The sequence below is a fragment of the Cyrtonyx montezumae genome, unplaced genomic scaffold, assembly GCF_038088225.1.
Source record: "Cyrtonyx montezumae isolate F1298 unplaced genomic scaffold, pur_monq_1.0 scaffold_17, whole genome shotgun sequence".
NCBI classification, from domain to species: Eukaryota; Metazoa; Chordata; class Aves; order Galliformes; family Odontophoridae; genus Cyrtonyx; species Cyrtonyx montezumae.
In genome coordinates this window covers 30,034,899-30,049,080 of record NW_027071903.1, presented here as the reverse complement: position 1 = coordinate 30,049,080, position 14,182 = coordinate 30,034,899, and the positions used below count along the sequence as shown (strand labels likewise).

Here is a 14,182-nt window from a genome sequence, read left to right as displayed (position 1 = left end):
GTAAAAATTAGTAAAACAGGTTTCTTTCATTGGGTTAACATTCTTTTCCTGGGCTTTTGTGCTATAAATACATGTTTGTTTAATATTTTTACAGAGGATTTCCAGGGAAATGGATGAAACAGCAAGCAAATTAATTCTGCCATGGTCCTAAAGCAGACCTCCCAGGCAGGAGTTGGAACCCAAATGCCTCTTTTCAACCTCTAGTGTTGGATTTTGTTTCAAGTTTCCAAATGCATGGGGAGAGGGTATGAAAATATTGTTGGATGTAAACAGGTTGGAGGGTGTGGTGGTGTGTCTGTTATTGCTGGGGAGAGAGGGTCCTGGCTTCAGGCAGAGCATCTCTCTTACCCGTCAGATCTGAACTCTTCCTTCCCACAAAGCAAACAGAAAAACTGGAAGGGCAAAACAAATCCCACAGTGTCCTCTATAGCCTCTGCCTGCAGCAGCAGCCAAGTGAAAAATTGACCTGGAAATATGGTGGGTGCCTTTACATCAAGTTCTGCTTTCCCTTCCAGATTGCAGATTGTCGAGTTACAAGATGTAAGAAGAGATAACTTTTTCCTTTTTGATAGAGTGCCCAGCCAGGACAGTACAGGGGTCGTGTGGGCTTCCTAGGGTGACTGAATCCCAGTGACTTCAATTAAAAGGAAAAAAGAAAAAAGGAGGGAAGCTGAATCATTTTCTGGCATGATTCATTCATTTGAATGACCTTCTCTGCTTTTCAATTGGATTACAGTGGAGGCATGAAAGAATGGTAAAACTTGAATAATTTCCTCAGCTAAAGATGTGTCACTTCTATATTGTCTGTTAATTTTACTCCGTGACACTACGTCACTCTTTTTGGGCTTTATCCGCCAATTCATCTATGCAATCTGCTATCCTGTCCCTGTTTTTAGCTCTTTTGATAGAAGCATCCCCCAGGCCCATCCTTGACCCGGGCTCATTAGGGTGAGGCTCAGTGCTGCCTGCCCCTGTGCCATGCCTGCAGCAGTGAGTACTGAGCTTTTATTTGGGAGGATAATGTTTTCTACACTGTGCAAGGCGGTGTGCTTTCCTGCACAAACCTTATCCTAACCTTCCACTGCAAGGCTTTACTCCTTGTGCAATGTATTATTATGATATAAAGGGACATCGTTTTTTATTTTTTTATTTTTTATTTTTTGTGTGTGTAAGTTCTTATCTGCTTTAAAGGTTTATCTCAGGGATGTCAGAATATGCTTTCTTTATTATTCATGGTATACAACTGAAAAATTGCTTTTCATATTGTCAGCTTTATAGGTTCTGAAATATCCTCATCTTTGCTGCTATTGAGACAAATAAACTCTCCTATAGGATGACCTAATGGGCATTGCTTGCTTGGGTGTCACAGCCCTTCAAATATTTGGGGAACATTATTCGAACAAATTTCAAGTGACTCATGTAATGCTTACAATAGCTTGAAAACTCCTATAAATACAATTCACTAAAATCTGTTTATTTACACCGTTACATTTCCAGATCCCAGGGGCTGGGGATCCCCAGAACATGCACTGCACCCAGAGCTACTAAAATGGTCAGTGTGGGGATCAAATCCTGTTTTCACTGTCTTCCCTTACTTGTTTTCTTTCAGCTCCCTTTCAGTAAGTGTTTCAAGGCCTGAGTCTCCTAGCCACACATTCTCATTCTGGAGAGAGTTTGGCAATGGTGGGCCACGAGCTGGGCTGCTAGGATGGCAGCAAAGACAATTTCTCATTGTGAGAACATAGGATTTGCACATTAAATACGAAAAACATGAAGTGAAATTGAAGCTGAGCTAACACCATCTGACATTGTCCAAGTCCCACAGCACTTCAGCCAGCCAGCCATCTCCATTTGCAGTTATTTTTGGTAGAGACAGAACTGTGTGTTGCAGACTGATGTAGGATCAGCTGAGAGGTTGCTAATCTCGTGTGTGGGATGTGTTTCTCCTGTAACCATTTGGGAGCAATAAGATGGGCAGTTTGCTTCCTCTGAAAGGATGTTCAGGCATGCTCCGTGGCAGACAAAAGCCTCGGCATTTTTCTGAAGGTTATTTGCACAATAGAAATTCCTGAGAAATGTACACCAAGCCTCTGAGAAATGTTAGAAAAGTGAAGGTCAGGAAATGGCTGAAGGTCTCTCAAGGTGTTTTTGTTTTTTCTGAAACCACGTGCTCTGTGTATCCATATGTCTGACAGCTTTCCAAGTCCTCCTCATTCCTTCTTTGTGGCTCTGTTTGTTAGACAGCGATGTCTCTGAGCTGGAACACAGGCTGCAGCTGTACAAGGCTTTGTTGGGATGCAGGATTCAGCTCACTCGTGTCTCTTGATGTACAGGGTAGCTCCACAAGGAGATGTCCTTCTCCAGACCTTACTGTGAAGATCCAAATGATTTGAATGGAGAAATAGGAGAGTCAGGGCTGCCTGGGCAGAAGACTCAAATTTGTTTTGGTGTTGCAGAAGATTTGCTCCAAGGATTAGATTGGGCTGCAGCAGCACAGTGCTTGCCATGGATGGGATCCATGTGAGAGGCTGTGGGGGACCATCCTCACTCCTCTCCCTGTGGCCTCTCTTTTGGATTCATAGGGGTATTTAGTGTGACAGCTATCCTTTTGGGGCTTCCCACTGAAGAGGATGCTGCTCAGCTGGGCACAGGTGGGTCTCACCACATCCACAAGTGTATGCCCTAGACCAAAATACCACTGTGGAGATGCAGGTGGACAGGCTGGGCTGGGACAGCTCAATCTGAACCCCCTTCAGTGTCCTGCAGTCCTCTTGCAGGAATGAGAAATGCATTCTTTAACTTAATCTTTACCAAGGTGTGCAGCATGGGTACCTGCTGGTGCTCAGCCCCTGCCTCCTTGCCTCCAATCTGGCTTTGTGCTCAGCGGGGCTGACCAAGCAGACACCCTGGATATGCCTTCCCATCCAGATTGGACACACTCCCCTTACAGGCTTTTGCAGTATTAGAGCACAGATTTCCTTTGCCTTATTTAGTTTCTGGGGAAAAAAAAAAAAAAAAAAAAAAAAAGGAGGTTGTTTTGTCTCTCCTGGCAAGGGCCAGAAGCATAGGATTTTTAAACCACTTTCCAAAAAGCTCATTTCTTGTAAGAAAAGAGCAATTTGATTTGTAATTATTCTCTTTTGCTGTCTGACAAATTTATTATCTCCTGTATGTAGTGCCCAGAAGTGGCTTTTGACTTGCTTAAGAGGGAGAATTTTTCCCTTTCATGTGCAGCTCTGTTAGTTCCTATCAGAGCCGTGGTTTAAAATGTTAACGCGCCTCAGTATTTCTGCAGATTGCATCATTTTCAGTGTTTCATAACTATATGACAAACGTAATTTGAATCAGATAACAATAGTGCTGTCTGTTTTAGAATAACCATGATTTCCTTGTCATTAAGAGATCTGTTAGTGGGGAGAGGAGGAGAAGTTTTCTCTGGATGAGTTACAGATCATATGGTGCAATTGAGCGCTTGCCCTTTTTTTTTGTTTTTTGGTTTTTTTTTTTGCTTTTTTTCCTTCCCTTGAAATTCACAGCACTGGACTTTGGTTTGGATATGAAACGATTGGATAGTTTCAAACTCCTGTCTGCACCGAGCAGCTCAGTGCTTCCAGATGGTTTCAATAAGCAGCCCAGAAGTGTCGCATCAGCAGCCCATGGCCCGGGCTGCGTGCGTCTCCTCTCCACTTTGAGTAACTTGCAGGAAGGGAGAGCAGAAGATAGAATAATTTCCTTGATGGAGTTGTTTTCATTTAATTTTTATCCTCTGATTCTCTTGTGCATTGTGTCTCTGAGCCTGAATGCTGCATTATGTGTAAATGTGCATATGGCATTCAAGAGGATTGCTTTAAACAGATGGAAAAAAGGGGCTGGAAGCCTTTGCTGTGCTCCATCTGGGCTCAGCCTGCGTCCTGCATCTCCTCTGCGTGCCTGAGTGTCCATAGGGCTGTGTGCAGGGCAGGATTCCTACCCTGCATCAAAAGCCCCACCTAACATGGGAAGGGAGTGATGGTCTCCCAAGTGGGAGTATGTCTGGCCCATTATCTGTTGTTTGTTTATATTATGGTGTGGGTTTTTTTTGTGCTTTTCTTTTTTTTTTCTTTTCCTCCCTCCAGCTGTCAAATTAAGATGGGTGGAAATTAAGATGAGATGGAGTTCGGGTGCTTGCAGTCGTCACTGGCCTCCTGATCTTGGCTGTGAGTCAGGAACATAACCACAGAAAAAAACTCTTGGAACAAATTAAGGATTTGGAAGCTTAAAGTTGAGAAGAGAGATGAGGATTTTTCTTACAGGTTTATTTGTTATTTTGTTCATCATTTCACTTTGTGGCTGAAAGCATAGAGCATCCAAGTGGATCATTTGTCATTAGCTTCTTGATCCTCGCCAGATCAAAGCGTGGTCCCTGTGGAGGATGGCAGGTCTTCCTGAGTCACAGGCAGGGCACAGACATGAGTCCTGGCAGTCACCTGGCCAGCTCTTGCCAGCTGTTTCTGCTCCCTGCAGCCCTATGGCAGCATGCACTGGGTTACTTGTGGCTTTCAGCCATGCTGAAATGATGCTCCTGTCTAGCTTAGGAAAACTGTCCTCCTCTTCTTGGCTTCCTGCTATGAAGGTTGCACATCGCCCAGTGCATCTCCCCACCTCCTTTGGCTAGAGATGTTTCTCACTTCTCCTTACCTTTGAGAAGGATGAGTGTGTGTGCAGCCACAAAAGTTGTGGCTGCAGTTGTCAGAGAGGCCCTATGATCAGAGGTAAAGTGCATTAAGTGAAGCACAGAGCTCTGGAGTTGTCCCTTGGGTGAATCTTTCTTGTCCAGTGGATGAGAAGCCTTACATGCCAGCAGCTATCAATAGAGTGATGTGAAAACAAAGTTAAGCTGCTGTATTGGTTAAAAAATATATGGGTGCTACATAACAAACAGTAGAGCATCATTAAGGCAGGGTGACTGCTGCAGATTCCTTTACCTGACCTGAATTCACACGCTTTGTTTATATGTTCCTGTCTTGTAAATTTAGATTTGAGGAAATCCCAGCCTTTTATGGTAGTGTCTGAGGGGCTGGAATGCTGTCACAGTCATTTCTGATTCCTCATCTTGATGGGCACGTGATTGCTGGGATTCATTACTTGTAGAGAAAACCGGTGACTCCAGAAAGTCCCCAAAGCACTACCACATTTTGTATGTGTCCTAATACTGAAAGCAGAAGCTTTGTTTGTTACTGGGAAGTACAGAGTCATTGGCTGAGCTCGTGCTGGGGATATTGGAGTAGGGGAGCCCTAAGAGGAGATCCTCCCAGTTGACTGTGGGCTGGGGAGATGAAGCTTTGGGTTGTGAGGGTGAGCCTGCAGCCTCGTGAGAGCAGGCTGGGACGCCTCGCAGTGAGTAGGTAAGAGCCACGTTTCGGGAGGAGGTGACCTGCTGCATCCCCACACTGCTTCAGCAGTTCCTCACACACCATGCCCAGTGCTGGGCCTGGTCACTGCACTGCAGAGCAGTAAGGAAACGATGCCACACAGCTGGGCCATCGTTAGCATCCAGCATCGTTTCCTGCTGGATGCAGAGGGCAATTAGGCTGTTGCATGATCTGACTGTACAGGTTGGGGGTGTCACACCCAGCAGAGCTCAAAATAATGCCTGCCATTTCTTCAAACTCCCATTCTCCTTTATTTTACCCAAGAGCTGTGTACGTGAGTCAGTTCCTGTGTAACTCACAAGCAGGCTTCAGTTTGGATGGCTAGAAGAGCAGATAGCACTAGAAAGTGAGGAGCCTTACTGTGGTGGGACCTCTGGATTTAGGCCTCCTTTGGAAGAGTTTTCTTGCATTCTAGTGCTTCAGACTCATTTTGATCTGCACAGGGAGCGCCCGCCAGCTGTTGATCAGGATGGCTTTTTGGGGTCTGCAATTAAATGTTGGTTTGATAGCACTGCATCTAATGCTTTGCAACATAAGTTTAACAATCGCTCTGTTTCCAGCTTTCACCCCAACCCAAGCAGCAGGTTTGCTCAGTGCAAACCCCCGCACTCAGATCCAGCCCCAGAACCCCCTCCTTCCTCTCTTCCTCTCTTTTTCTATTTTTTTTTTCTAAACCACCCCCGTTCCCTTTTGAATTGGTGTATGAGAGAATGTCTAAAGCCAGGGAAGGATGGAAACATTTTCTCCTTGGTGAGGTCAGGGTGGGGTGGAAAGCAGAGGGGCTGCGAGGGGGCAGTTTGAAAACAGGAAACCATGTGGCAGCGTGCATGCAGGGCCCAGCTGATGTGAATGAGCTATTGAGAAGAGAGAGCCTTGCTGCCTAGCCCAGCATTAGAAAAACTGAGAAACCCTGTGTTTGCCCTTTTTTTTTTTCCCTCAAAGAAAAAAAGCTGTGCCTCTCAGTTAGAATAAATGAGAGAAACTTGTATTTTCCTGAGTGCAAGTTACTGAAATCTTCTGCTTTTTCTGTTTTTTTTTCCTTTTTTTCTTTTTTTTTTTGGGTGGGGGGTGGTGCGCACTGATTGAATCACAAGTTTTCATTCCCGTTTTGGGGAAGTGCTGAGCCTGAAGTTGTCTGTCTGTCATCCACCTGGCCCCAGGGGACAGGGAAACGCAGCCGTCCTCCCCAAACCTCTCCTCTCCCAAAACACGTCCCTTTGCTTCTCCATCTTTGCATGGAACTGAGAGCCCGAAGCGGGAGGTGGAAGGAGCTGCCGAAGGAAAGCTGCTGCTGCTTTTTCTTCCTCCACTCCCTTCTTTTTTTTTTTTTTTTTTCTCTCTCTTTCTGAGATGAATCACGCTCCCACAACTGCAAATACATTTTCAAAGCTGAGAACGCTGGTGGTGCAGTACTAAAAAGGCAAGTGAGGCCGTCCCAGCCCAAGCCAGGAGGGAGTGGCTTTATTTCATTATTTTCTTTCCTTTTGCCCCGTGCTGTCATTAGAAATTTAAACTTAATGCAGAAACGGAGCCCTCCTGCCCAGTGAACAGCGGACTGACTCAAAAGGAAGAAAACACCTTTTTTTTTTTTATCGTTTCTTTCATCCTTGAGCGCTGAAAGAAAATTCACATTGGTGACAGTATTTACTTTGGATACAGTGATCGACTTCTCTCTTTTTTTTTTTCCTTTTTTTTTTCCCCCTCTGAATCAGACACGTCGTGGCTGAGCCTACCTCCTGCTTTTCTCCCTCGGAGCATCGGGGTTCCTGTTGCATCTGTCTGGCTTTTGTTCTCTATCAGAATTTTCATTCTGATGCTTTTCGGATACCAAAGTTGTCTGGAAAACTTCTTTATTATTCATTTAACAGGAAGGCTGATACCATTCTTAGCGGCTACAGAAGAAATAACAATCGTATGTAAAAAGCTCTCTCGATATACCTTCTGTTTTCTATAAGTTCCTGTGTTTGTATAAGCAAATCTGTTCCAAGAAGACTTTATCAACCGGTCGCAGCTCTGGGATTTTCTTTTTCCTGTTGAGAGGCTTGGAGCAGTGGGGACTCCTCCGAGCACGCGTGCGTGTGGCCAGGAGCACCGCAGGCACTCCGGGGTTCATGGTGGGCTCTGCTCCCCACGCTTTGCCTCTGCTCACAGCCCTGAGGACAAAATGTACGAACGGCACAAGAGGCGGTACAGCCTGTGTGACATCTCCAAGGTGGACAGGACTGTAGATGTGGTGTTGTTAAAGGTATAGTGGTTGTTTACATTGCTTCTCCTGCTCCTTCCTCCTCTCGGGTGCTGCAGGGAGGGGGTTCAGGTGGAGGAGCTTGCACCCTTCAGCATGTGGATGGGTTGCAGTGGTGATGCTTGGCATGAAGTGGTTTGCTGTTATCTTGGAATTATCCATGGTAGCACGCAGCCACTCTTCCAGAGAACCCTTCTGGCCATCCTTCCCTGTACCCCTGTCCTCTCTGCCCTTGAACACTCCCGTTGTATTTTGCAAACTTCACAAGTTGCAGGTGGTTTTTCTGTGCCGGTCAGTCAAGGATTTTCATTTCCAGTGTTCATTTTTGGAGTGAAATGTGTCCCGTCACCCCCGCCCCCCCTTTCTCAAAGATATATCCTGCTGAAAAAGGCATAGTGGACCCTCCCTCGTCTCTGTTTATTGGTTTATATTTGAAAGTTGTTGCTGTTCTAATTGTTTGGGTGTGAATTTTGTCAGAAGATTGGTCAGAACAAGAGCCAGGAGCGTCTCTTGGCTAATTGTCCCAGCGTTCCTCCTCTAATCTAAAATTAGCAAGCACTCCACCAAATGGCACAGTGGCAGTCTGGGAATGTCCTCTCCCTAACAGCTTTCTGGAGCTTCAGCAGTTTCCTGGCAAAGTGGATGGAAATCGGAAAGCAGCCAGAGGGACTGCAAAACATAGCTTGCCTCAGATATCTTAACTCCTGAACGAGCATTTCTTTCGCCCCTCTCCTCTCTCTCTTTCCTTTTATTAGCAGAGGCAGTGGGTTTCTGCACCACTGTGGGGCTTTCTTTTTATGGGTATTGCTTCATGCCATTTTAAGGGCTGGTACAGGGACTGAAGAGTTAAATGTTTTGATTTTCAGCGGTCCTGGTTCTAATTTATGTGCACTAGAATGGACCTAGCACTTGTGAGGTCAGTTAGCGTTGGTGAGGAATAAATGATATTTTTAAACTTCAGTTGAGTGGGTCCTTTGGTGTTTTGTTTTTTTTGGTGACACCAAGCAGAAATAACTACAACTTTATTTCTGTACCAACTTGATCTTGTTGAGTAATATTTGAACCTTTATCTTAATTGTTTGAATCCCATGGGATTCAATCTCTAGATAAACCTTATGAGTCATTAGAAGTTGTAGGCATGCTGTATGCGTCCTACTCGTGGCAAGTCACTGCTTAATGATACTTGAGAAAAGAGGTACCCCTGAGAAATATAAAAAAGACCATCTTTTCCTTTATAAAGAATATCTGGATGCCTTGGTTGAAATGTAATTCGCTGTAATTATCTGACTTCAGTACTTCTGATGTCATTAGTTCCCTAAATTAGTTTTTGTTCAGCAGAGCTTAGAGTTTATAACAAAGTATGGCTCTTGTTAGTTCCCACTAGTATTTTCCTAATTGAGTTTCAAAACTGTGGGTTATGCTGTCTGTTCCTGCAAGTGACTCAGTGTCCATACATGTGTGCATGTGTGCACGCACTGCCGCTCTGAACGTCGGCTGTAAATAGTGCAAATGTTTAAAATAGAGGGTGCTAGTGACAGCTACATTACAAGCAGCTTAATCTTGTTGTTTAGTCACTCTTATGTTTTAGCTGGTTTCTATAGCATAACCAGTAGATTAAATTCAATTTTGATGATCCAGGATCTAAGCCAGCTTTAGACTGCGTCAGTGGCAGATCATCTCTTGACGTTAATGGGAGCTGGATCAGACCCTTAACGAGGAGGCTGTTTGGGGGTTGGTTCTTTTTTCTTTGGTTGGTTTTGTTTTTAATTAAAATACTTATCTAGGTCACCATATTTCAGTGTGTAGGCTTTTCTTAAGTGCCAAACACTGAATAGCAGATAAATATCCTTACAGCAAAACTAGAGGGAGTCTCCATTAATGGGGTTGGATTGGAATGAAATTGTGACAAGATACCTGCTAAGCACCTAGCAGCTTTCAGTTTGGCCTACTGAGCAACTTGTGCAAGCTGTCTTTTCTTTGGATGGTAGGTGAATACGTTCTTTCCCTCATTTTAAGATGGGGAACTCAGTAATCATGGCACAGGGAAGAAAAACAGCTGGTGGGGAAGGCAACTGGAACAAGTTGTGAACAAAGTGTCTTTTGTCCTTTTGGCTGCTATATGTTTATAGATGGTATTTCCATAGGACCACAGAGTCACAGAATCATTGGAGCTGGAAGAGACCCTTGAAGGCCATGTGGTCCAACTCCCCTGAGGTAAATAGGGACACATAGAGCTGATCAGGTGCTCAGAGCCCCGTCCAGCCTGATAAAGTTGCAAAAGAATTTTGGATGCTACCAACTATTTTGCAATGCATGTGCCTTCTGAAGGATTGCTATGTTGGGGCTAAGATTTTCCATGTTTAGATTGTGCCTGAAGAAGTGGTTTGTAAAGTTACAAAATAAAACCTCAGCAATTTTGAGGGCTGATGCACACAGTTATTTTTTGCTTGAAGATGTGATCCTCTTCCTCCCCACACATGAATGCAAGAAGCAGTGGGTAAATCCATGTCTTAGCTTGTTGCTGGGGGTAGAATTTCATCTTTACTGTAGCTCTTTTTGCTGCTGGAGCAATGCAAACATGATGTTCTTGGTTATTGACCGTAGCAGTTGGCTGCTGTGCAGGAAACCCTAGTTGATGCAGAAATGGCATAAAAATTTGTCATCATCATTCCTTCTGAGATCGCACCGTAGCAGATGAAGAAGGTGTGGGTCAGGTGGGATATCTGCTTGCTGAGCGATTCATTGTGCCCCAGTCAGCTCCAGGCAGGAGTTTGCACTATGTTATTCTTAGGCCCTAAATGGGAAGTCTCAATGGGCCCGTGTGTGAGTTGGCAGCTGTATCCCATGCTGTGCCTGCCACCACAAATAGAGCCGTCTGGGGACAGGATACAGATAGCCCCAGAGCTGGAGTCTTGCAAGTACATGCACTTAGAGAAGTGTCCAAGTGTGGGGGACCAGGCTGTTCTTTGCAGTTAGAAAACAAGAATTAGGCTTGCTTTGAGAATGGGAGACTGAGCAGTCAGAACTGGAAATGTGGGTTGTTTTTTTTTGTCTTCCCAGTTTTTCATTGATTCTGCCTACCTCTGTAGATGAATGCTCAGACTGTTAATGGTAAGCAGAACGTGTAAGTTATCTTCCTGAGTAGGGAAAAAAAGTTTTCATTTATCTTCCCTTCAGATCACACTGAGCTGCACCATGTTCTTCCCTGCTTTGGGGTGTGAGACTGTGGGAAGCACTGTCCTTTGTCATTGAACTTTATGGATGTAAAGCAAATCTGAACTTTAACCCTAAAAACAGTATCTACCCCCAGTAATTTCGTTCCTGAAGGTTCAATAGGAGGGGGAGGTTTTATTATAATGCAAGAAACTTTATCTGCTCATGCCTCGTGTTGAATTAGAACATGGAGGACAGATTAAATGAAATGGATGGGTTTTCACACAAGCATTTACGTGCCCAGGGTTAATTGTGCTCTCATTTTAGTCAAGAGTTGTTATTTTTATGTAAAGCCATTGTTCTTGTATTCAAAGCTTAATTAAAGCTTGTTATTAACAAGGCTCTAATTCTTCTACTGGCGGAAGATCCCCCAGTGCCAAGGGCGGAAAATGTTCTTGGGCAAGATGCTCACTTTCCCATTTGGGACATTGCCAGGAAGAAAAGTGTACTCTAGGAATTCAGCATTGCTCTCGCACCACAAAGTGCTAATTTATTTAGCCATTTAATATGTCCTGTGGTTGTAGGAGCCTCTTCCTTTAGTGTGGTTCTTTTCAGCTTGTTGCTGTGAGAATGGACGTGTTGAACCTCCCTGGAAAATTGCTGTCCTCAGAGGGGGGCACCAATGCTGGCATTCTGTAGAGGCAGAAGGTTTGATGTAGCATACTGACTGCATTAGATGATAAATAGATAACAGAGCTCCTTCTGGAACTGCTAGTGTTGTCACTCTGTCCTTTTTGAGACACACTGGAGGATGGCCTCTGTGTCCTTCAGCTGCATTGTAAAATCTTCCAGATTATTCTGAAAAAAAAAAAAAAGATTATTCTGTTACCAATGAAACTGTGAAGTTAGAAGAAACACTGGAAGGAATATCCAACAGGAGCAGTAGTTCCTAAAGAAGAGTTTAGATTTGCATTAAAGCTTTTGAAAATCATTGTATCATTCCTGATTATGGAAAAAAAAATAGTTATAATTGCAATTAAAGAAATAAGTTTTTTTTTTTCTTCTTTAATTCTTCTGTAGGTATTTCACACCTTTCCTAGTGTCTGTTCTGCTCAGTGCAGTACATAAGTACTTAATGATGCACTAAGCAAACTCAGATTACTCTATAAAATATATTCCCCTTGTGCTAGGTTGGAAGCTGGGAAAAAAAAAGAAAGAAAAAAAGAGAGAAATGGAAACTTGTAAAATCAGGACAAAGTTAAAACAGTGTCAAAGGAAGATGAATCTCCAGACATTTGCTAGGAAATGAAAGTTAAAATCACATTGTTCCTTCTGCTCGGAGATGCTTGGTGTTGGTTTATACTGATAACTGTGATGGTGACAAGTGCAAACTTCTAGAATAGTGGATTTCCTGAGAAGTCAGCGTGTTCCCAATCTCATGAAATTGAAGTACTGTCAGAAGAGTGTACATGAAACCAGGGGGAGGCTTTTCTGTGGTTATCACTCCATCTAAATCTGAGTTACAGGAAGGCCTGGCAGGTTTGGGAAGCTCCAGTGCCTGCCTTGGAAAGGAAGCTCTCATATGGGACAGTCCCTTGTAGGACACTGTGAAGGGCATGACAGCTGGGCCCCAAAAACCAGCACAGCAGAAGAGGCAACTTTGAAGTGTCATCTGAGGAGGAGGTACAGATTCTGGTTTTGGTGGGCAGAGTCGGAGAGGGCTGGAAAGGGTTAGAAAACTCCCCCAGACAGATGGGTGAGCTGGGGGAAAAGGAAGGAAGAGCCGGGGGGAGATGCTGAATAGGAAGTGGAGGGAATAGGGTCACTAATCGCTCCCACATGATGGAGCCTGTTTGGCTCGCAGATTGTCTAGTGCTGTCCTTTTCTTATGCTAAGAGGCTTCTGTACTAAGTCACTTGGAGTTTCAGATGAAACGTCTGCAGGAAAATGGCTCTGAGATTCAGGAAATACAGGCGTGTGTGCCCAGAATGAACAGCCCAACTGTGCTGCCTGCAGCCCCAGCTGCTGTCCTGGAGCTCTCTTTGGACACTGCGTCTGCTAGCGTTTCACAGGCAAACAAAATCCCCTGGGATACACATTTTGGTGCCTGGGGACATGCTCCCATGATTCATTCAGCGTCTGAACTGCAGATAAACACAGTCAAGCTTCGGCATGGAAAAATAGCTGGTTCTCGCCTGGCACGCTTTCAATGCTGCATATTGAAGCTCTGTTCCCAGGGACTGTTTCATATTGCCTTCTGCCATCTGATCACCGCATCCTCTCCTCTCCTGGCACGCCGATGTGGGATGCCCAGCAGCAATGGGCTATAATCAGTATGGGCACAGCAGAAAGCAAGGGATTTTCTTATTGTCTTCTGTGGCTGTCAGCCTGAGGTCCTGTTGTCAAGCTCCTCTCGGCAGATTAAGGGCTAAGGGAAGAGAGGAGGAATAGTTTTGTTACATATGATGTACATGTGTCTGCAAAATCCCAAAGCAACCTCATTTCTGATTATTTCATACTAGCACATTCCCCCACCCTGGTGTTCAGGTGCTTTTATGATGGCATTTTCCCTGCAACTCGCACTGTCTGTACCCTCAGTTCAGCTGTTGAAGAGGGAATGCAGTACTCAGTGTACTGCAGTGTATGATGGGTTTTGTGTTTTCAGTATCTGTGGACCACCCAGTTTCCTGAGAGCTGCAGTAAACCTCCCTCAAATCCTGTCTGGTCTCTTTTTGGCATAGAGAACACTTATGTATAGTAGTGGTTTCCTTTGTTTCTGTTATGGATTATTATTATTCCTGAATTAGGGCTGCTGAGATAGATTCTTCGCAATACTTCATAATCAGGTACATTTGAAAGGGCACCTTAAACTTCGGTGTTACTTTCTCATTACTGTTTTTTTGAGAGAGAAAAAAAAAAAAAGCAGACATTTTCAATACTTGGCAAAGAATAGAGCTGGCTGGGTAATGGGAAAAATATTCAAATCTTTTTTGAAAAAATGCCAATGTCTATAATGCATTTTCAGGGAATGACTCAACTGGTTCTATTAAAGGAAAAATATAACATTAATTCAGCCTAATTTAATTTGTTCTATCATCAGTCAACTGCTTACAAGCAGTCTTGAATCTTCTAATTCTTTGCTTGCTTTCTGATGATTATTGAACAGGGTACTTTGTTATCATTCTCCCATAGTAGATAATAATATAAACCAAGAGTAGTTGCCATTAATTTGATGGAGCTACACTGGTTTAAGAGTAAGAAAAATCAGACTCAGTGTGCACAGGGAAGAGTTACGTGCAAACCAGTCAGAAGGAGGCAGAATTTGATTTTATATCGAGATGGATCATTCCTTCATTTGTGTGAACTTGAGCAAATT

The 14,182-nt window shown here is 44.0% G+C and overlaps 1 protein-coding gene across 3 annotated transcripts in view; it reads left to right on the top strand.

Annotated features, from left to right (window-relative positions):
* Window positions 1-14,182, top strand: part of AKAP13 (A-kinase anchoring protein 13) — an 81,534-nt gene that overhangs the window by 17,427 nt on the left and 49,925 nt on the right. The window contains exon 1 of one of the 3 annotated variants that reach the window (XM_065734006.1): window positions 7,401-7,656. The exons of 1 other annotated variant lie outside the window; for it this stretch is intronic. In XM_065734006.1, coding sequence (XP_065590078.1) covers window positions 7,576-7,656 — 81 coding nt within the window. In that variant the 5' untranslated portion in view covers window positions 7,401-7,575. Of the gene's footprint in view, window positions 1-7,400; window positions 7,657-14,182 lie in introns of those variants that run through there. One more of the 3 variants, XM_065734007.1, reaches the window with a different exon arrangement.